This window comes from Fukomys damarensis, unplaced genomic scaffold (assembly GCF_012274545.1).
Source record: "Fukomys damarensis isolate Sample0158 unplaced genomic scaffold, DMR_v1.0_HiC HiC_scaffold_15, whole genome shotgun sequence".
Taxonomy (NCBI): domain Eukaryota; kingdom Metazoa; phylum Chordata; class Mammalia; order Rodentia; family Bathyergidae; genus Fukomys; species Fukomys damarensis.
The window spans coordinates 54,920,047-54,944,071 of NW_022900927.1; the positions used below are offsets into that span (position 1 = coordinate 54,920,047).

Here is a 24,025-nt window from a genome sequence, read left to right on the forward strand (position 1 = left end):
CACCCTGCCCGCGTACTCTCTGCGCCTGCTGCTCGCTTGCGGAGACTACGGTTCCCAGGGTGCCTTGCGGCGCCGGAAGGGCGCGCGGGAAGGTGCCTCGGAGGACCCGGATGTGGGCAAGATGGCGGCCTAGTGGCGAGTAATTGTCAAGGTAACCGGTTCCTTATTTTTGTGTGGAGGAGTCCCTAGAAGCCGGGCAGGACCAGTGGTTTAACCTCAGTTGTTGAGGTCTTCCCCAGTCGTTGGCTTTAGAGCGGAGCTGTTGGCATTTCCATGCTCCCGTGCCGCCGAAGGGCTGGTATGCGGTCTCTGAACTGACTGACCTTGTGGCTTCCGGGACCCTTCCGGGTTGAAGTCTTTAGGACCTGTTCCTGAGTGGTAGGTCTTTGTGCTCCCGGGAGTTTGTTGTTAATACTTTAGACCCTCTGAGGCTCCCTGTACCTTTTTCCTTGGTACTTAATTCTGTGTCAGGGAATTTACCCCTGAAATTTGCTCCCTGCGATGAAAAGTTTGATCCTGCCCTCTGGCAAAAGGGAAAGTTGAAAATTTTATACACATATAAAGTGGTGAAATTTATGTGTTCCTCCGTGAAAGTATATTATATGTCGAGGATAGGCCATGTTTATTATTTCATCTAGTCAGAAGCAATACTACTGTAAGTGATGCAATAAGATCTTGGGTGTGGTGCTGGAAGATTGTACACAGACAGTAGTTTTAGAGGGAAGATGCTTTGTGTACTACGTGTGATTGTTTCTAAAATTAATTACATGTATACTGTTACTCATTAAATAGAAAAACCCACTGGCTGCTGAGTAATTTGCACTTAGGATAAATAGTAATGAGCATAGTTGTGAATTTCTTGTCTCATCTTTTGATGTTGTTGCTCTTTGGCTTATTGTTAAATTTTGTGAAATGCATAGTTTTTAAAAGCCTTGCTTCAAGTGACTGTAGTGTTAGGTAGTAATTTATGTCTTATTCTCTTAGTGCTTAAATTTGTCTTAGCAAGGGCTGATTTTTCTTTATTTCTTAAGCAGGAGAGAAAATTGGTGTGCCTAGAAGCAGATGTTAAAGGTGGTTTCTCCCTCATCTTTTTTCATACAACCTGATATAACCTTCTTGATACGTCATGGCAGTGGCAGTAAAATGGATGATAGCAAAGAGAACTATCTTGAAGCATTTATTCCCAATCCAAAGTAAGTGAGGTTATTTTTAATGTTTCAAAAGAATCTTAAACATTTGCAGATATTATGGAATATTTAAAGTAACCTGGGGATGTAGCTTAGTGATAGAGCATTTGTCTCGTATGTACAAGGCCCTGGGTTCAATGCTTAGTACCATTAAAAAATAAATAAATAAATAAAACATTTAGTCATTGCATACGCCTTTTATTTGCAGGAGTTTTTGTAATAAGGAAAAAGGAAAAAACCTACATGTCTATAAAAAGGGGACTAGATAAATTATGCCACATTTTAACTAAATATCAACATGGAAATATCACCAAATATAAGAGGAAATAAAGCATTCAGAAAACGATCATAAATCCTTTTTGTGTGTTAAAAGATAATCTAATCATAAATACTGTAGATTGCATAAATCAAGACTAAAAGATCTGGACTAAATACTGGTTACGAATTTAGATGAAGAACTGGAAAAGGGTAGCTTTCATTTGAAACATTTATACTTAGTATATTTATACCTGTTACTTTTTTTTTTCTTTTGGTTTTTTGAGATAGGGTCTCACTGTATAGTTGAGACTGACCTGGAACTCACTGTAGCCCAGGCGGGTCTCAAACTCACAGCGATCCTCCTACCTCAGCCTCCTGAGTGCTGGGATTACAGGCATGCACTACCATGCCCGGCCTTTTTTTTTTTTTAAATAGTGGGATTGAACCCTGGTTCTTTGCACTGAGCTCTATCTACAGCCTGCTCTTCCATTCTTTCTTTCTTTCCTTCTTTCTTCCTTCTCCCTTCCCCTCCCCTATCCCCTTCCCTTTTCCTTTCTCCTTCCTTCCATTTATTTATTTATTTATTTACTTACTTACTTTATTTTGAGACAAGCTCTCTCTTAAGTCGCTGAGTTGCCCAGGCTAGACTCAAACTTGTGATCCTCCTGCCTCAGCCTTCCAGAGCGCACCACCATACCTGGCCATTTGTTACATTTTAGTACTTAAAATTTGCAAATAAAAGGTAAATTCAGTCTCATCTTCTGAAGAAAATCATTGGTTATATTTTGATGTATTTTCTTTATTTTTTTCCCCTATGTATATAACCATTTTAAAAAAAATGTAATTCTAATGAACTGTCTCATACTTTCATGAAAGTCTGTTAATATGTTTGATGGTCAAACAATGAACTCATATAAGTAAGTAAAATATAAAAAGCTTAGCAAACTATTTCACTTTTCCCTCCATAAAGACTGTTCTGTTTTTGGTTTTGGTTTTGGTTTTTTTGTTATAGTTGTTTGTTTTTTTTGAGAAAGGGTCTCACTGTGTAGTTTAGGCTGGCCTCGAACTCACAGCTTTCTGCGTGCTGCATGACAGGTGTGCACCACCACACCTTGTATGTTCTGTTTCTAAAGTAGACATGGTAAGAGAGCAATAGATTTGTTTTTTCACATTTAGCGGTGCTAAACAACATTTTTATGCATCTCTGCTTGGTTTTGATCTCTTCGTTCATGTTTCTTATTTCCTACTATTTGTAATTGAAAGTTTATTGTGTTAGGAGGAAAACTGTTTGAAAACTAGGACAAAAAAGTAATAAATATGTGATTTGGGGGCACTTGAGGTACGGAAAAACGTTTTGGCCACTAGATACTTTTCAATACAGTATTGAAAAGTTTACCTGATCATTCTCTGTAACAAGCCTTCCCTTCCATTCCTGCCCCTGTTCACCCCCTCACTCCCCACTCCTAAGGTTCTGAGCTTATATCATTTAGGCTTTTTTTTTGAGACAGTAGTTCAGGCTGGCCTGAAACTCGCAGCAGTCCTGCTGGGATCACAGGTATGTGCCACCATGCCCAGCTGTGCTTATAATATTTAACACATTCAGAATAAAGTCAGTTTAGAATTAAGTATATACAGCAGGAGATTGCTCAGAGACATTAGCTATAAACTAAGAGTTAAAACAAAATTATAGTCAGCTTTTGATTCTTTCGAAGTATTTTTGTTGATGAGAATTGGGAGAAAAGGCCCCTTGCTACTTAGCCTTGCATTCATTTTGACAGGAACCCAGCCTACAGCTGATGAGTAGCCAGGCCTAATCAGTTTCACACAAGTTGCTCGGAAAACCAACTGCAAATTATTTACCTTTTCTTACTAGATTTCTTACTACTTTTATATTATGTCTGTTTTGGTGTCCCTAGTGCTTCTTATACATGACAAGGGATAAATAAACGTTTGTTGCCCTGAAATGAATGGGTTGGGATGATTGTCAGAATATCAAGTTACCTAAGAGCTAATTGAGGCTACAGAGGAAAATTACCCACTCTTGCTCCGTCATGCTCGTAGTGACAAACACCGTGGCCCCAAATGCTGGGATCACAGGCCTGCACCACCATGCCTGGCCTAGAATTTACTTTTAACTATAACGAGCTACTTCTAAACTTTTTTCTTTGTATTGAAAAATCATACTATTTTAAAAAGCAGAAATGGACCTTTGGGGAACATTTAAAGTAATTATGACTCTTGAACTTTAAGTTTTTTAAAAAAAGGAAAATACAGTTAAAAAGGAAAAAAACTTTATGTTTTTATCACTTAACACACTTTCTAAATTATATACCTCAGAATGCCCATGTACATCCCATATTCTTTCTTGGAAAGTTTGCAATGTGCTACCTCAATTCACAAATTTAAGTCCACAATTCTGGTCACAAGCTGAATTGGATAAGAACCGAATCAAGTTCAATGTTCAGGTTCAATATTGACCTTATGGGGAAATTTGGTTCACTTCTTGTCCAGTTCAGTTTGTGAGCTGAGTCGTGCAAAGCATCAAGCTCATGAACTGAGGTACCACTGGACTTTCTTGGGTCTGTTGTGCTTGTTGTTTCCCCTGGGGGAACATTGTATTCAGCCTTTATGAACTCTGTCTCATTGCCTCGCTCCTTGGGGTACCGTGGACACTCTGCACTGGCCAGGCCTGTGCGAGTGTCACTCTCTTCCCTGTGCTGCCTGTCCGTACCAGGCAAGTCCCTTCTTGTGGTCCCTTCTGAAAGCAGGACTCAGATTTATTTGCTATTGATCCCTGGTACCTACTGGAGAACTATTTCATAGGAAACAGTACATGTTGGTTAAATGAGTAACCTAGCTTTAAATTAATGTGAGAGTATATGCTCAAATTAACTAAATCTAGCAGGGTGTGGTGGCACATGCCTGTAATCCCAGTACTTGAGAGACTGAGGCAGGAGGATTGCCACAGGTTCAAGGCCAGCATGGGCTATTTAGAGAGTTCTGGACTACATAGCAAGACTGGCTCAAAAAAAAAAAAAAAGTCAAATTAACTAAATTTATTTCATTGTCTTGGGTTTTTGCAGATGGAGCTTTATCTCATATTTGTTGTAAGTCTACGTATTCTTCTCTTCCAGATGACTATAATTGGTATGTATTAAAATTCAATAGAAAAAATAGTTTTAATTTTATCTGAAATGATTTAATTTTCTTTTGCTTATTTTTGTGGTTAGTCTTTCTGTAATTTTGTTTTTAAAATTTATTTCAGTGATCTTATTCTATCCAGTGTTTAGGATTATGAACATTTTAAATAAAAATCATTGTGTTTCAGTGAATACTTAATTTGCTATAAAAGTGACATGCTGTTAGAAATGCTATCTTTTCCTCCTGAAGCATGCTTTTGCCTTTTGGAAAAGATCATTAGTTTTTTTTTGTTTGTTTGTTTGTTTGTTTTGAGACAGGGTCTCACTGTGTAGTTGAGACTGACCTGGTACTCACTATGTAGCTCAGGCTGGTCTCAACTCACAGTGATCCTCCTGCCTCAGCCTCCCAGTGCTGGGATTACAGGTGTGCGCCACCACACCCAGCTCAAGATAATTAGTTTTTATGGTTTTCTGTTAGGGTTCATACTATTAGTTTAAGTAGTTATTTTTCTTTTGTTTGATACTGAAAAATTCTACTTATTCCAGTCACTATGCTAAAAATTAGGAAAACCATGGCAGTTAATGTGGAGAAACTACAATGAAAAGTCTTTTTTTTTTCTTTAATTTTGTATTTTGTTTTATTTTTGAGACATGGTCTTGCTATGCAGTTCAGGCTGGTCTTGAATTCACTATGTAGCCCAGGCTAGCCTCAAACTCATGGCAGTCCTTCTGCCTCAGCCTCCCAAGTGCTGGCATTATCGGCGTGTGCCACTACATCCAGCTGGTTAACATGGTTAGCTGGTTAGCCCTGGCCTTAGCTGGGTTTTTTTTGAGACAGTCTCACCATGTAGTTCAGACTAGCCTTCAACTCACTAAGTAGCCCAGGCTGGCTTTGAACTCACAGTGATTCTCCTGCCCCAGCCTCCCAAGCACTGGGATCACAGTTGTGTGCCACCACACCCAGTTGGACTAATTAACTTTTGTGGGGTCTTTTTGGTGCTAGAGATTGAACTCAGGGCCTTGCAGCTTGCGAGGCAGGTGTGGAGCCACTGAGCTAAATCCCTGGCCCCTGGACTAGGTAACTTTTTAAACTTGAAAAATTGAGTCTTGTAATTGTTTTGCATTATGTAAAACTTCATTAAAAACCAATCGATAGTTAAAAATTGTGTTCATAGGGCCGGGGATTTAGCTCAGCGGTTCTGTGGCCTGCGTTGCAAGCTCAAGGACTGGAGTTCAATCCCCGGTACCAGAAAAAAAAAAAATTGTAGTCATAGAGCCAGGGATATAGCTCAGTGGCACAGTACCTGCTTGTCAAGCATGAGGTTCTGAGTTCAATTCCTGGTACAAAAAGACAAAAAAAACAAATTGTAGTCATTGCCTAAACTGGCTCTCTGGGAGGCTGAGCAGGAGAACTGCACGTTTAAACTCACCTCAGGCAATTCAGTGAGACTGTAGCTGGGGCTGTAGCTCAGTTGATTAGCCCTAGGTTCAGTCCCTATTAGTATGAGCAAATAAACAAAAATTGGTGTTGTTAGGATGTTGAATCAATCCTTCCCTTGCTCTTTCCTTCCTTTTCCTTTTCTTCCTATCTCCCTCCCTCTCCTCCTCATTCCCTGTCTTTTTTCCTTCCTTTCCAACCCAGGAGCACTGTACCACTGAGCTAGATCCCCATCCCTTCTCACTGTTTATTTTGAGGCACAGTCTCACTAAGTTGCCTAGGCTGAGCTTACCTGGCTGTCCTCCTGCATCAGCCTCCTGAGTAAAGGATTATAGCCAAGTGCCACCATGCCGAGCCAGGTTTTCAGTGATAAAACATGGCCAGTGTACTGCCTTACCTCTGTCAGGTAGAAAATACTGTGCAGTTTAAACAAACACTCGTTATTCTGTTGTGGTAGTTGAGCTGAATGTGTTCTGTGGAATGGTCTTGGGCAGTGGTGTTGGGCCCTCTTTTGGCTTGCAAGTTGTTAACCCACATAGCCCTAGCAGTCGAGCCTCAGATAACGGCACACATGGGGCAGTGTTGGCACTTTGTGATAAATAAGTGAATTTTGGGTTGCTTTTTGGGCACGTAGAGTCTAAAAGGTTTGTCATCACTAGTTTTCGGGTTTTTCCATTCACTAGTTTTCGGGTTTTTCCATTCCAGTAATTAGCAGATTCTTTTTAGCAGTTTGTGATGAATTAATTTTAGCTCTAAGAATAGTCACTGTGCCTTGGATGTAGTATAACTCTATGTCTAAAACATTCTTTTTTAGCAAAGTAGAACTTGCTTTGACATCTGATGGCAGGACAATAGTATGCTACCACCCTTCTGTGGACGTTCCATATGAACACACAAGAGTATGTATGAAAAAAATTGTTAATTTGCTGTTAGAAATGTCAATACTATACTTCCTTATAGTATATAAAGAGAATTATTTCTTTGCTTATCTCTTGTTTGGTGTTTTCATTTTACTGTTTTGATTCCTTTTTTTTTTTTTTTTTTTTTTTTTTTTTTTCTTTTTTTTTTTTTTTTTTTTTTGTATTTCAATAATTTTATTGAAAGGTATATCGCTTAGTACCAAACATAATCATAGTAGGTTAGGTTTCTTTTCTTTTCTTTTGACACAAGCTTGTGATAAGTGTGGTTCAGGCCAGCCTTAAACTCACCATGAAGCCAGGGCTGACCTTGAACTTGTGATCCTCCTGCCTCAGCCTTGGGAGTGCTGGGATTACAGGTGTGTGCCAATATGCCCCGCTCTGATTTGCTTTTTGAGGAGCAAACAAATAATAATGTATTTAGTGAGACCTATTTTTACAAATCACTAGGGCCAGCGTGCTTGTTGATTTTAATAGATTATTGTCCTTTTGCTAGTTTTTATTCAGTTTGTTTGCTTCATTTCTGGGGTTGCTGGGGATCGAGCCCAGGACCTCATACCTGCTAAGTGAGTGTCCTTCTACTGAGCTCTGTGCCCACTCTTTACTCTGTCTTCAGCACTTTCCTCCTGCTGCGTGTCCTGCTCACGTGTCATAGGCACTAATCCAGGGCCTCTTTTGTTTCATTTCTTTGGGTAAAATGTACAAAAATAGGCCTGATTCACTGGCCTTTGTGCTGTCAACCCTCCAGCTCACTCTGTTGTCTCCTGCTGTTACCTTGTGTGTCCGGCTACCTGCTCTGTCTCTCTTGTAGTAATTCTTCCAAGAAGCCCAAGGCCACTAGGACATATTTTTAACATCTGGACTCATCTCCATTTGGCTTTATGTCCACGCATCTGACTCTTCTGTCCTTCCCAACTCTCAAAACTTTCCCACTTAAAAAAACAACAAAACAAATGAGAACCAAGACCCATCATGTAAAGGTACAAGATCCCAATGATGAATGTAACTGTACTGTGTACCTAAAATGTACCAATAAACTCAATAAGGAAAATAAAAAACAACAAAAGTTTCTCACTATGATTGTAGAACTTACTGTCATTGACAGATTCTCTCATAACCCTGACCTTTCCAGAATGTCTCCTTCACTCCCGACTCTGATGGAGATCTGACTGTGCTGGGGACACTGCTTCCCCTGCAATCTTTCCAGTCATTGCTGTGTTCTGTCCCATTTCTTTTACCACTGGACTTTGTAGTTCTTCAAGGTCATATCCAGATTATTTCTCCCTCATCTTACAGTCTCCAGCTTTGGAACTTGTGTTGTCAAACCATATCATCCACTCTTTTTTTTCCTGTCATTTCTGCTCCATCCTTCCCACTCTTCCTTGAAGGGTAAGACTTTACTACCCTACCGTGCTCTCCAACAGTGTTGAATCTAAACATCCTGCAAGGAAAAAGATCCTCTTCTTCCTTCTGCCAGATGTGTGTTTTATTAAAGTACTAAAATTCTAAAACTTTTTTCTAAAATTTAGGGTTTTGTATTTAAGAAAATAAAGATACTGTACCGGGGGCAAAAATAAATGATGTAGAAAAAGGAAAGATGTAAAGAAGTTAGTATGTCTTTTTAGTATTTAATTTAATGGGAATTTTAAAAGTCAAATTTAAAAATTCTTAAAAGGAAGTTCAAGATGACAGTTCTGAGTGTTGAATAAAATTGACAGTCCGTTTTATTTATTTTTCATTGTACTGAAACATTTACCTACCCTTTCTTTGAAGTTTGATCAAGGAGTACTAGAGATAAAAAAAGTTCTGAATCTGCCAGGGGCTCTGGTATGGACTTCAAAGAATCTATTAATCCCAGGATCTTTTATCTTCGCACCTGGAAACATGTAAGAGAAAAAGAGTTTGTGCCAAATTAGAGTCAAGCCTGCTTGGGGGTAGGGAGAGACAGTGGACATTTATTACACTTGAAAATAACTTCTTGATTGATTTTATTTAGGCCTTCACACTAAGCTACATCCCAAGCTCTGTTTTGTTTTATATCTTGACAGGGTCTTGCTAAATTGCCTGGGCTGACTTTAAACTTGCTGATCCTCCTTCTTCAGCCTCAAAAAGTGCTTTTGAGATTATAGGTGTGTCTACCACACCTGGCTTTTGTATTGTTTTAAACATTTGATTTTTACCAACAAGTACAAAAACCTAAGTGATAATAGGGGTAGACTCTCCAGAGGTGGAGTTTGAAATAGCAGAGCACTACAGTGAGAATAGGAGTCCCATAGTACGCTGCATGTTCAGAACGAGCCACAGGGATCCGTGAGGGAGCTGTTGTTGGGCAGATGTTCCCTGACATAATTTGTGTGACATGGCAGGGGTGTTGTGCAGGGTTGCAGTTAATGGCAGTTCACGTTATTGGGCAAAATATGCACAAGAAGCCGTCTTTCAGAACCTCCCCACTGTATTTACTGCTGGTACTTCATCTTCTGCTTCCTCTTCCTCTGCTGCTTCTTATTTGTTAGGGCTTGACGTGTGACTCCATTTTGGTTCTGACAACTCACAGCTCAAGTTCCGTGTTTTCTTAGTGTACCTTTCAGGGTATAATAGTAATTTATAAAGATACTATTATTTCACTTTATCAAGAGATGGTCTTTTAAGATTACTTTAAATATCTAAGGAGCAGTTCCTCTTTAATATAATTTATATCACTTTTTCTGTTTGTGGTTTTAATTTTTATTATTATTTATTTTGTGTGTGTGTAGTACTGGGGATCGAATTCGGGATCTTGCTCTTGCCAGGTAGATGTGGTGCCACTGAGCTATACCTCCTCATTTTTGTTTAAAAGAAATGTTAATAAGGGGCTGGGGATTTAGCTCAGAGGTGCCATGCAGGCCTGTCTCACAAGCTCAAGGTCCTGAGTTAGATCCCTGGTGGTTGGAGGGGATGTTAATAGCTACCTACGACTTACTAAACTGTACTTGGGACAGCAAAGCATACTACTGTAAATATCATTTTACTTACTCTTCAAACCCCTCTGAGGTAGATATTACTCCACTGATTTTACAGAAAGGGAAATTTAAGTTTTACTTGGCCAAGACCATGGAACTGCCATGTAGAATCAGATCACAGTGTATGTTAGCTTTTTCGTTGTTTCCTCCTTGGGCTGGGCCGTAGTGTTGTATGGAGCACTTGCATAGTGTGCACAAGGCCCTGGGCTGGATCCCAGTACCACATACACATGTGTGCATGCATGCACGCACACATGCACAAACGCACACACACACACTTCTTGTTCTCTCCTACCATAGGAGAGAGTGTTACATTACTAATAAGTAAGTGCTTCCTTATTAATGTAACTTTTTCTTCCCCCTGGTACCAGGGATCGAACTCAGGACCTTGAGCTTGCAAGGCTGGTGGCAGTGGCACTGAGCTAAATCCCAGGCTTATTAATGAATCTTATGTGTTCTTGCCTGAATTCCACTTGATCTTAGCCAAAAGGTTGAGAAACAATTGCCTACATCCCATTACTTGTTTTTCTTTTTTTTTTATGGAGTGGGTACAGGGAATCAAACCCAAGAACAACATACCACTGAGCTATGTCCCAGCCCTTTTTAGTTTTTACTTTGAGACAGTCTCACTAAGTTGCCTAGGCTGGTCTCCAACTGGTGATCCTCTTGCCTCAGCCCCCCGAATAGTTAGATTATAGGTGTGTACTACCACGAACAACTACATACTCATGTTGCTTACCCCTAGTAGAATTACTCTGTCTGTGATAGGACTGTCACTTTATTCCCTTTCTACTTCTCATTGGTCTCTGTTGCTTTGCATTTCTGAAGTACTTACTCAGTTGTGCCACCTCTGTATGCGTATGCATTGCCTTTTATTTGAGTCAGGGTCTTGTAGTAATCCTGGCCTCAAACTTAACCATGTAGCCTAGGCTTATCCTGAATTTAACTGCATCTTCCTGCCTTGGCCTCCCAAGTGCTAGGATAGGTATGTGCCACCGCACCCAGTGTATACCCAGTTTTGCCTTTTTAAGAAGTCCTCTTTTTTCATGAATATAAAGTAGATATATTATGATATTTAATATAGAGGTGAAGTGTTGTAGTTTTCAATAAGGGTTAAAAACATAAAGGAGACATCTGTATTTGAATGTTTCATATCTGGTTGTAATGCTAGGTTTTCATGGTTCTATAATGTGTATGGTTGTTTGTAAAGCAAAGTAGTCTTATAGTTGTTACATTATCAACAGGACTTTTTCATTGTGACATTATGTAACATTGAATGTTATAATTATTGTTACACACATTAATTCTGTTTACTCACATGTCTCTTTTTGGGGTAGACATCTCTGTTATGCAGTTCAGGCTGGGCTTCAGCTCACTCTGTAGCCCAGGCTGGCCTCGAACATGTGGTGACCCTCCTGCCTCAGCCTCCCGAGTGCTGGGATTACAGGTGTGCACCACGACACGTGGCACATTAATATTACTTATATTTGAAGTAGGTAACTTGGCCCTTCAGGTCAGTGAGTCCTAAAGGCTTTAGTGAGCCACTGTTGCTGATGGGAATATGTTGTATCACGTATGTATTTGGGGAGATGCAATTTTTTACTAATTAGTTCTTGCGGGGGGGCTCAAATTTACCATAAAGCATTATTTGATAGCATTTCTGTCACCCAGAATGAAACTTTTTTGTTTCTATAGAATCTAAGAGCAGTTATATTCTGTAATTCTTTTGTTTGTTTGATTTTTACATTGCTGAGCTCAAACCCAGGACCTGGCACATGTGCTAGTCAAGGGCTTTACACCCAGCCCAGTGAATCTCACCTTCAGGGTCCACAAGACAGACTGTAAACTTGTATGCCAGAGAGAAATCCTGGGCCTCATTGATACTTTGGAAAATAGAGACAGAAGTACTTTATTATTGGGGAAAAATAATTTTGAGTAAGAATTTTATTGTTAGAAAAGAAATCAAAACTTTATTGTAAGAAGAAAAACATTTCTGACTCTGCAGAATCATACAACTGTGTGACTTGTTCTGATAACTTACCTCCCCTGAAGTACTGAGTGAGTTACTGAGCAGGGGACTTGTTTTATTGTCAACTCAATCAAGTCCTGGCTAAAATATTTTTATATTTTGATATTGTTTGTTGCTGATTCTTTTGTAGCCCATCCCTCAACCAGATCCTGTCCATAATATTGAAGAAACACATGATCTAGTGCTGAAAACCAAATTAGAAGAAAAACGTGAATGCCTTGAGCAAGGACCCATGATAGAACAACTCAGCAAGATGTTCTTCACCACCAAGCATCGCTGGTACCCTCATGGACTGTAAGTCTTATTTCCCATCTTCATTGCCCACTACATACTGTAAAAGAACACAACTTTTCTTGCCTTAACAGCTTCTGAAATGGTATTGTGCGTGGGGAAATGAATCCCGTGCATGACCACATACTATGTTATGCTTTTTTCTCGTTTTTCTTCTTTTCCTTTTATTACAGTTTTCAATCCACATATATTATAGTTAAAATGAAATAGTTCATTTTTCCTTTATTTTATTTAGTAATATTATTTTGGTCTTTTGAGACAGAGTAGTCACTATGTAGTCTAGGTTGACCTTGAGCTCACTGTGTAGCTGGCCTTAACCATTTGATGATCCTCCTGCCTCAGCCTTCTAAGTGCTGGGATTACAGGCGTACACCACCATACCTGGCCTATTTCTTCTTTTAATGAGAGAATTTAAAGCTTTCAATGAATTTTGCAAGAGTTCTTGAAAATTCTTCTATTGTAGACATTTAGTATATTGTTTTTGTTCCTTCTGATAAATAATTGATTCTGTCCTCACCTGTTTATCCATTTTTTTAACGTGAAAGAATTAGAGTTCACACTGAGCATGGTGGTGCACGTCTGTAATCCCAGCACTGGGGAGGCTGAAGCAGGAGGATCACTGAGTTTGAGGCCAGCCTGGACTACATGTCAAGACCCTATCTCAAAAAAAAAAAAAATTGGGGTTCAGCAAATAACTGAGTATATTATTCTTTGTTCCTGTAGACATACGGTTATTACCCTTCGGTTTGTAAGTGCTCACATTTTATTGCATACGTTCTTTGTTTTTGTGCTTTTTCTCCTCCTGGTACTGGGGATCAAACCTAGAGGTGCTCTGCCACTGAGCTCTCTCCCCACCCCTTTTTCTTTATCTATTTAGGTACTGGGGATTGAACGAAGGGCCTTTGTGCTGAACTACACCCCTATCCCCCACCCTCTTTTTAGAGTTTTTTGAGGCAGGATCCCACTAAGTCCCTAAGTTGCACAGGCTGGGTTTGAGTTTGGAAGCCTCTTGTCTCAGCCTTTAAGTAGCTGGAATTACAGGGATGTGCTACTGTTTTTACCCTCTGTCAGAATTTGTTTTTGTGTTTTGATTTGTGTGTGTGTGGTGATAGGAATTGAACTGAAAACCTCACACTGCTTTCATACCTGTCTTCTTGGTTTTTGCTGTTTGTCTGAACAAATTTTGCTCTTACTTGTATAACCCCACAGCTATCACTGGGCTGGCACATGTATAGCAGGATACATTAATAGTAGTAATGAATTTGTCTAAGTGCTGAGTGATCAAAAACACAAAACCTGTTTGTAAGCTGCTTACAGTCAAGGAGTGAAGATAGTAAACAATTAAGATCAGCTGGGTGTGGTGGTGCATGCCTGTATCCCAGTACTTGGGAGGCTGAGACAGGAGGATTGCCATGAGTTCAAGGCCAGCCTGAGCTACATTGAGAGACCCTCTCAAAAAAAGAAAGAAAAATCAAATGTGACTGACACTTGAACAGTGATTCAGAGATAGTTATAGTGAATGGGAAAAAGCTCTGCGGGCAGAAGGAATCGCATGTGAGATGAAGTGTTTCTAGGAAGCCTATGTATAGTTCAGATTAGGTGAAACCTAGAATATGAGGTGGGATGTAGGAAGGGTACCATGAAGCATTTTGTGCTGAGGAGTTTTTAGAAGTCAATTGACACTTATGCATTAGAAAATTATTAAGGAAGCTCTATGTTTGGGACAAGGGAATATAAGGAAAAATTGGGGTCGGGGAAACTTATAATAATCCACTGAAAAATTTTGAAGAGCCAGGTGTGGTGGCGCACCCCTGTAATCTCAGCTCTCAAGAGGCTGAGTCAGGAGGAGCACCGTGAGTTCAAGGCTGGCCTGAACTGAATAGTGAAACCCTGTCTCAAAAAAATGTTGTAGAGCTAAAATGGACCACCTCTGGGAATAAAAAGGGGGAAAATGAAAAGAGGATTGGTGCTGGGCTGGGGATTTAGCTCAGTGGTTCTGCCGCCTGCCTCGCAAGCAAAAGGACACAAGTTTGATCCCCAGTACCAAAAGCAAAAAGGGGATTGGTGCTTAAGAATTTAATTAAGCATTAGTAGGAATGCAGTAAGGAGAGGGGGGAAGAGATAGAAGATAAAGGGAATGGGGAAGATGATGTTTCCAGAACCTCTGCAGTGGGTCCTGGCCTCCTGTGAACCATAACAGCACAAGGCTAAAGAATAAAGACAGAAAACAAGACTTAGAGAAAAGCTGGGTCTTGGAACCTGATCAGTGCTGCTCTGGGCAACAAAGACAAAGGCCCCCAAGCATACCCAGTGTTGATTGAATACAACCATGGGAAGGAATAGAGAGCCAGGTATGCTTTGAAGGCGTCTATTGAAATACTGCCAAACGCCTGGCATGATGGCACCAGGTAGGGCACTGCTTATCTTGTTTGGGTAGCACAAATAGGTACTGGGGATGGGTGCAGTTAGCCTGCAACCCATCAAGTCAGTGGAACGCTGTAATTCAGGGGAATGGATGTAGTCATACTAACCTCAGCTGCACATAACTCAGCAGACCCTTGCCACTTCACAGAACACTTAGGCCTCAGTGACAGCCATTAGCAAAGGAGCAATACTGGGCCAACTCTGCCAGCTGACCTGCCCGTTTGAGTCACGCAGGGCTTCAGTCTACTCCTGATGTAAAACAGTGTAGCCGAATCACAGAAAGCAAGAAGCATTTGCCACTCGTAGCCCGCTGGTACTGGGCAGAGATGTCTGCTGCAAGACGGCCTGGGAGGATAGTGGTACCATTCGTGTGAGTGGGAAACACGTCTGGGAATGAGGAGCGAGAGCCCCTTGTTCTGTTGACTTTGGAGGGAGAACAATTTTGAAAGCAGTGGATCTGTGGATCCTGGAGCTCAGTTTAGTTTTTTAGTTCCTCTTAAGAAGTTAACTTCCTCTTTTGTCCTTAGTTATGATGGCAATTCCCCAGGGCACTACATATCATGGTGAAATCACTGAGCTTTCGCTCTGGTTACTTTGTGCATGGCATGCAGTCCGTTCTGTTACTCATTTTATTTCCCCAGTCATACTTTACTTCCTCTTTACTCCCAGTCGTTACTTGGCTTTAAATATTTCAAAATAGACTTCTTCCTAAAGTTTCGGATTCATTATAATGAAACCGTCCTTTTCCTGTCTAAAAAAGCCCCTCTATTACCACTGTCTTTATTAAAGGTGATATTTCTGTATAGGTTTCCCAAGAAAAAAATCTGTGGTATATTTGGCCAAACATGGTCTTTCAGTTCCTGCTTTTATTTTTTAAATCTCTTTCTTTGATTTTTCTGTGTTACTTAGTACACCTTTCGTTTATGTACGCTGTCTGGGTTTTTAAATATCATTGTAATTATAAGTTAGGGTGTGTGAAAAAAAATGAGCAAGTCATTCCATAGCTTTTTCTCTTAAAGTGTTTTTGTATTCTCAGATCTCTTTCCATAAGTCATATCATCTGTCATGTTTAATTTTTATTTTTGCAACTTGACCTAGATACTTAAGTTCAGTGCTCATCTGGTACTTCTGTATGGCATTCAGTACCGTGTCCTTCCTGTGTCCTGTATTGCTGTAGTCCTCCGTAAACACCGTCCGCCCAGGTTGTCTGCAGGTGTCACCTGAAGGGACAAGGCTGAAGCTCAGGCAGCTGCGTGGGGTGACACACGCCTGTGATCCCAACAGCACTGAGGCAGGAGGATTGCAGAGAGCTGAGGCCAGCCTGAACTACACAGGCAGAGCCTGTCTAGGACTAAAGACAAGACTAAGACTATAGATCAGCGACCAACATTAGTGGTCTCATCCAGACGCCCCTGCTACTATTGGATCAATATTAGCCAAGCAGCTACACTTACAGTCTTTTTTTTCTTTTTTACCTACGGAGAGCCAACTCAGGACTGAGCATTTGCGAGGCAAGTGCAGTGCCACTGAGCTCAATCCCTGGCCTGCTATACTTACAATCTTAATGGTTGATTGTAGCTTTTGACCCATATTGCACCTGCCTCATGATTTTGCTCCATAAAACTCTTAACTCCTTTTAATTATTTCCTTGGGGCCTCCAAGATGATATAGGGGAAATAAATGTGTAACTTTCAATCTGCTAGATGTCAGATGCACAGAATTCATGTTCCCTAAAGTTGAAGAATTAATTCTAAGGAACAATGGAAGTTTTTTTGTGTGTGTGTGCCTGGAATTGAACTCAAAGTCTTGTACTTGCCAGGCAGATACTGCACCGCTGAACTATATTCCCGGCCAGGACAACGGAAGTTAAGAGTAGGGAATTTTATTTATTTATTTTTGGTACTGGGGATTGAACTCAGGTCCTTGTGCTTGTGAGGCAGGCAGTGGAACCACTGAGCTAAATCCCCGGCTCTATTTATTGGGGAATAGGAATGAATAGGAATAGCTCCTGAGAAACAGGAGAGATCCAGAACAGGTTGCCAGTGAACCCACTTCTCTGAGAAAGTTTTATAGAGCAAAGTCACGAGGTGGGTACAGTGTGGGTCAAAGCTATAATCAACTGGTGAGATAACACAAATAGCCACTTTGCTTGGCTGAACTGACCCATATGACAGCACTAGCCTTGGTCAGTCACCTATAGTCTTACTGTGTTCTTTAGTCTTAGTTTTAGTGATCTTAGTAACTTAGTCTTAGTTTTAGTGGGAAAGGATGGGCCATCCCTAATGAGATAATGGTCCAATAATCTCAGACTTCCCGGTATCCCTTAGGGAAGTATGAAAATCTGGCCGCTGTGACTTTAATCTTTTTTAGCTGTGCCTCGAGCCACAGTTGTGCTGTGTTCTCATCTTTTGCACTGACTCCCTTAAGGGCCTAGCGCTGTCCAGCTGCCTGTAATATTTCTACTTAACTTAGCTTCTATTGTAAGATGACTGTCAGCTGTCTTAAAGACAAGCATGTAATCTTTAGACATTTGTATCTAACTCCCAATTTATGTTTAACATGTCCCCACTGGCTTGAACCACTGGTGGCACACCCATGACTGTCCCATTAAGCACCTTATACCGCCCAGTGGGACCATCCCGTGCCACCTGAGGGGACAGTGGCGTATGTACCACTGTTGATTCACAGCTGCTCAACAGTGAGACACAGGAATAACGGCCCCATCGTGAATGTGTTAATCTTATTTACCTATTAATCTTATTACTGCTAAATTAGGTTTGACTGCTAATTATTTTAACCTGGTATATCATTTACCCATCAGGATTACTGCACTTTCAGTTGTAAGCAGACTTTAATTGAAATTGCTTGTCCCAATATCCTAAAAACAAGCTCAGGAAAAAAATACACTCGCACAATCAAAACCCAGATATTAGTTTATATGCCTAAAGAACATTTTTACCTGGAATTGTACTTTCAAATCATTTCAACACTTTTTTCGTTTTTTTTTTCTTTGTACTGGGAATCAAACTCAGGACCTTGTACTTGCAAGTCAGGTGACGGCACCACTGAGCTAAATCCCAGCCCCTCAACAAATATTTATTTGGTATCTACATACATATTTTGGATTATTGTAAGCCATTTGCAAATACTGGTTTGTAGATATCAGTGACCATTTCTCTTTAAGCCTCAAGCAATATGTAGAAGAATGATTTTATTAATACTTCACAAAATTTTTTTTTTTTTTTTTTGGTACCAGGAATCAAACTCGGGCCCTTGAGCTTGCGAGGCAGGCAGTGGAACCACTGAACTAAATCCCTGGCCCAATACTTTACAATTTTTAAGTTGTAGCATTCAAAAGAATAGGACCTGTTCTGAATTTAATAACTGAGTATATGTAACATCTTTTAAAATAAGTTTTATTAAGAGATATAAAAAAGTATTTCACACACACACACACATATGTATATATATATATGTATATGTGTGTATGCACACATGCATACACACACATGGGGAGCAGGGTCTTGCTACATAATTCAGACTGCCTTGAACTTACTTTGTAGCCCAAGCTGCCCTTGAATTCACAGTGATCCTCCTGCTTCAGCCTTCTGAGAGCTGGGGTTATAGATGTGCACCCCCGTGCCTGGATTGTTTCATTTCTGAGTGATATTCCCTTGTATAGATAGACCACAGTTTGTTTATCGACTAATGCGTAGATGGGCATTTTGAGTTCTGTGCAATATTTGGCTTGAATGAATAAAGCTAAGCAAATGTTCAAGTACATGTCGAGTACTGTGTTGACACGTTCCATTTCTCGGGTAAATTCCTATGTGTAAGGTTATCGAGTTGTGTGGTAAAGGCATATTTAAATTAACCTGAAACTGTCAAAGTGACTGACCCTCTTAGATTTCCACCAACAGTGTGAATTCTAGCTGTTCCAGATCCTCCCTTCAACTTGGTACTGTAGGCTTTTTAATTACATTCCATTGTTTTAGTTTTTATTTCTCCAATGACTAATGATGTGACTGTTTGTGTGCTTGGACTGGGTCTCCTGCTTGGTGGAGTATCTGTAAGGTTTTGCTATTTTTTCAAGGCAGGCATGGTGCCACTGAGCTAAATCTCTGGCTCGGTTTTTGCTGTTTTTTAAAGAGCAGATTGGTTGTGTTATTAAAATATAAATTTTTAGATCAAAGGACTTCATGAGATATGCGCTTTGTAAATATTTTCTGTATGGCTTGCTTTTTTATTTCTTAAATAGCTTTTGAAGATCACAAGCTTTTCAATTATAACGTCTAGTTCACAACATTCTCCTTTGTAGCTCAGGCTTTTTGTTATATTTAAATAATTTTTGGTTAGCCCAAAGTCAATTAAATTATCTCCTATATATTTTTCTTTAAGTTTTATAAGTTTAACTTTAATGTCTAAGTCTTGGGCTGATTTTTCTGTATGGTGTGAAGCATACGTTGAACTTCATTTTGTTGCATATGTATAGTATCTCTACTTGTTTCAAGACCGTAGGTTTCCCTTCCCCACTGAGTTGACCTAGCACTTAAAAATTTTTATTTTTTATTTTTTTTTTTGGTATTGGGGATCAAACTGGGGACCTTGCACTTAAAAGCCAGGCACCAGAACCACTGAGCTAAATCCCTGGCTCTGACCTAGCACTTTTGTTGAAAATCAGTGTTGGTCGCAGGTTCTGTTTTGCTCCTTGAATGTATATGTCTATCTTTACATTAAATAAGTCTTGGCTAGGTGCAGTGGTGCATGTTTATAATCCCAGAACTTGGGAGGCTGAGGCAGGAGGGTCACTTCAAGGTCAAGGCCAGCCTGGGCTACATAGTGAATTTGAGCCCAGCCTGAATGAGAGCAAGATCCTGTCTCAGATTTTTTTTAAAAAGTCTTGAAACCAGATAGATAAAGTTTTTTTTTTTCAACTTTAATTGAGTTTATTGGTACATTTTAGGGATACAGTACAGTTACATTCATTGTTGGAAATTTGTACCTCTACGTAGTGAATTTGAGCCCAGCCTGAATGAGAGCAAGATCCTGTCTCAAATTTTTTAAAAAAAGTCTTGAAACCAGATAGAGTAAGTTTTTTGTTGTTGTTGTTTTGTTTTGTTTTTTGGGTACAGGGGATCAAACTCGGGCCATTGTGCTTTCGAGGCAGGCGGCGGAATCACTGAGCCAAATCCCTGGCCCTTTTTGTTAATTTTTTGAAGTTTTCTTAGCAATCCTGTGTCTCCTACATTTCCATATACATTTTAGATAGCCTTTTCAGTTTCTATAAAAAGCATGCTGTGATTTTTTTGAAAGAGGATTATAATCCATCTGTAAATCAATTTTAGGAGAATATACAATAACCATTCAATGTATCATGAAGATGACACTAAATTTTCCCATTTATTTAGGGATTTTGATATGTTTGTTATTTAGTTGATTTTATGGTACTGGGTATTGAACTCAGGGCCTTTGCACTGAGCAACATCTCCCGACCTTTTTTATTTTATATTTTGAGACCGGGTCTCACAAAGACACATAGTTGTCCCAGCTGAGTTTGAACTTGCAATATTCCTGCCTCAGCCTCCCAAAATGCTGGGACTACAGGCTTGCACTACCACAGCCTTTTATTTCTCCTTTTATTTATTTATTTTTATTTGTTTGTTTTGGTACCAGGGATCAAACTCAGGCCCTTGTGCTTGCCAGGTAGGCGGTGGAACCACTGAGCCAAATCCCAGGTCCTTATTTTTTGACAGTATTATTATTATTATTTATTAATTTATTTATTTTTTGATACCAGGGATCAAACACAGGACCTTGTGCTTGCAAAGCAGGCAGCAGAACCACTGAGCTAAATCCCCAGCCCTATTTTTTATTTTTTTGAAGCAAAACATTTATTTTATTGGCATGTATTAGATATATATATAATGATAACACAGTCTCTCTTTTTATAATGATTTTTATTTCTCTGTCTTGCCATATTGCTTGGGACATTAAGTACAGTGTTGAGAGCAAGCTTCACTACTGTTTTCCCTGTTTTAGGGAGGGAATGCACTTTTAACATCAAGTACAGTGTTTAGTGTATGTTGAATTTATGTAGATGCTCTATTTCGAGTTCAGGAAGTCCCTTCAGTCCTGCTTTTTAAAAATTTTTTTAACCATGAGTGGATGTTGAATTTTGTTGGATGCATTTTTTTCTGCACTTATTAGGATGGTCCCAAAGCTTACCCTTCTTACTCTTTTATGATGGTGAATTATATTAAATGATGTTGCCTTTCAGAACCAAGACATATCATGTACGGGTACAAATTCTCAATGATGAATGTGATCGTAGTATCTACCTAAAATGCACCAATAAACCTTATGGGAGAAAATGTTTCCATGTTAATTCAACTTTGCATTCCTGGTCATAACGTATTATTCTTTTAACAGTGTGTTCAGTTTGCTGTAATTTGGGTAGAATTTTCATATCCTTGTTTGTTATGGCTGTTGGTCTCAGTTTTGTAATGGCTTTGTCTGTTTTGTTTCTGGGTAATGCTTGCATCATAAAATGGATCTAGAAGTATTCCTTCCTCTGCAGTTTTCTGAGGAATATGTGTACGGAATGGGTATTACTTTTTTTTCGTTTTTTTGAGACAGGGTCTCACTATGTAGTTGAGACTGACCTAGAACTCACTGTGTAGCCCAGGCTGGTCTTGAACTCCCACAGATCCTCCTGCCTCAGCCTCCTGAGTGCTGGGATTGCAGGTGTGTGTCACCACGCCTGGCTCGGGTATTACTTCTTTCTTAAATGTTCATTAGAATTCACCAGTAAAGCCATTTGAGTCTGGAATTTTCTTTGTCAGAAAGTTTTAAATTACATATTCAATTACTTTAGTTGACAATGCTGTCCTGTTTATTTCTTCTTTAGGGAACTCTAGTAATTTGTGTCTAAAGAATTTTCCTATTTCATCTAAATTACTGAGGCTCTTGGCATACAGTTGTTCATGGTATTTCCTTACTGTCTTTAATATTTTTATAATATGTAGTGATATTACTTCTCTTATTCCTGATAATTGTGAGTTTTTTTTTATTTTAAAGAAGATTTGGAGTTTGATTTTGGTAGTTTTTATTTTATTTTGTAAACTTCTAGGACAGGTCTTGCTGTGTAGTTCAGGCTGGCCTTGACGTCTCAGAGATCATGCCTCAGCCCCCGGTGCTGGGCTCAGCAGTGTGGAACCATATTGCCCCGCTGACTCTTGCTTTTGTCTTCTATTTCGTTCATTTTTGCTCTTTGTTATTCTTCTCTTCAGCTTTTAATTTTTTAGTTATTTTAAACATTCAGTGTTCATCATTTCCAGTCTTCACCTCTTTGGCTGCGTCTTACAAATTTTGACTTTTTAAAAGTTTTTCAGTTCAAAATACTTTTCAGTTTACCTTGTGAAAGTTTCTTTTTTTCGTTTTTTGACTAATGGAATACTTTGTAGTTGCTAATTTCTATTTTGAAGTTTTGAATATTTTGAAATTTTCCAGATAATCTGCTACTGATTTCTTATTTTAATTCTATTCTGATACTTCTGATTTCACCATACCCATGCTTAGGTTGGACATTATAATTATTTTTGGTCTTGCTTTGTTTTTTTAGACAAAGTTTCACTAAGTTCAGGGTGCCCTTGAACTCACCATGTACCCTAGGCTGGCCTGGAACTTGTGATCCTCCTGCCTCAGCCTCCCAAGTGCTGGGACTATAGTTATACACTACCACGCCCGGCTTCCGCTTTTATTATTATTATTATTAAAACATGAATTTATAGTTTAAGAGGTCTCTGTTCAGAGGAACATATCCCTTATTAATTCAGATTTTAATGGTGCATGTTCATCTTTATGACGTGGCATTTCTTACTGTGAAGACAAATCATTAAGTCTTTTTTTGTTGTTTTAGTGAGGCTCAGGTTTGAACCCAGGGCCTTTACACTTAGCTACATCCCTAACCCTTTTCATTCCTTTTATTTTGAGACCGGGTCTTGTTAAATTGACCAGACTGGGCTCAAATTTGTAATCCTCCCATCTCAGTTTCCTAGAGTGCTGAGATTACAGTTGTGTGCCACCACACACAGGTATAATTACTAGTTTTTAATTGAAAATCAGTAATTCACCTTATTTTGAAATTATCCCCAAGAGCTGAAAGATTTTCCAAAGTGCCTAATTAATAGAAAGCAGTTTTTGCAGGGTTTGGTGGTACATGCCTATAATCCCAGCGCTGTGGGAGGCTGAAGCAGGGGCGTCAAAAGTTCAGAAATATCCTAAGCAATTTAGCAACTTGATGAGACCTTGTCTCAAAAAAAATTGTTTTTTTAAAGGGCTGAGAATGCAACTCAGTGTGAAGGTACTGGGTTCAAGCCGCAGTAATGTTAAAAAAAAAAAAAGCAAAAGTTTCCACAATGGGAGAATGTGACTATTGTTAAAAAATGCATGAGAGGGCCGGGGATTTAGCTCAGTGGATCCGCCGCCTGCCTCACAAGCACAAGGACCCGAGTGCACACCCCCCAAAAAATAATAATGCATGAGATATTTCAGTAGTATATTTATAAAATTTTCTTGAAAAAAATAGATAAAATTTCATTGATATTTCAAGCAGTTCCAATAAAAACAGCAAAATATAAACATTTAAGTTCTCTATCAGGGATAATTAGCTTTCCTCCTGTCTCTGCCTCCTGAGTGTTGGAATAACAGGCGTGCACCACCACACCCAGCAAGAGTAATTAATTTGTTAAAAGAGTCATATTGCCTCGCAAGCACAAGGACCCAAGTATAAAATTTCATTGATATTTCAAGCAGTTCCAATAAAAACAGCAAAATATAAACATTTAAGTTCTCTATCAGGGATAATTAGCTTTCCTCCTGTCTCTGCCTCCTGAGTGTTGGAATAACAGGCGTGCACCACCACACCCAGCAAGAGTAATTAATTTGTTAAAAGAGTCATATTGCCTCGCAAGCACAAGGACCCAAGTACAATCCCTGGTACCAAAAAAAAGAGTCATGTCTCAGTTTTTTTTTTTTTTTTTTTTTTCTCAAGGTATCACAGACGTCGTATGAAACTGAATCCTCCAAAAGACAGATGATACTGAGGCTCATTTGCCATTGGAGAAAGTACAGTCTAATACTGCATGGTAATAGTAAAGTAATAAAATGTCTTTTCATATATTAGGTTTGTGTTTGCATGTCTCTATCAAATCTTCATTTGAGCTGAGGATTTAGCTCAGTGGTGCTGCCGCCTACCTCACAAGCGCAAGGTCCCAAGCTCGATCCCTGGTGGAAAACAAAACAAAGAAACAAACAGTAAGTCTGGATTTAACATTCATTTTT

At 39.4% G+C, this 24,025-nt stretch overlaps 1 protein-coding gene across 4 annotated transcripts; it reads left to right on the forward strand.

The window, feature by feature from the left end:
* Positions 1-70: 70 nt before the first annotated feature.
* Mrpl42 (mitochondrial ribosomal protein L42) lies at positions 71-23,947 on the forward strand. Of its 4 annotated transcripts, none has more exons than XM_010629209.3 (6): positions 71-151; positions 1,035-1,193; positions 4,529-4,592; positions 6,838-6,922; positions 12,099-12,262; positions 23,868-23,947. In XM_010629209.3, the coding sequence occupies exons 2-6, from the start codon at positions 1,127-1,129 to the stop codon at positions 23,902-23,904; spliced, it is 417 nt and encodes a 138-aa protein (XP_010627511.1). In that variant the 5' UTR covers positions 71-151; positions 1,035-1,126; the 3' UTR covers positions 23,905-23,947. The 4 variants fall into 4 exon arrangements, with proteins under 4 accessions (XP_010627511.1, XP_010627509.1, XP_033619723.1 ...); XM_010629207.3 differs by lacking the exon at positions 23,868-23,947 and adding an exon at positions 23,736-23,847; XM_033763832.1 differs by lacking the exon at positions 23,868-23,947 and adding an exon at positions 23,736-23,847 and having other exon boundaries at positions 136-151; positions 1,032-1,193.
* Positions 23,948-24,025: the final 78 nt, after the last annotated feature.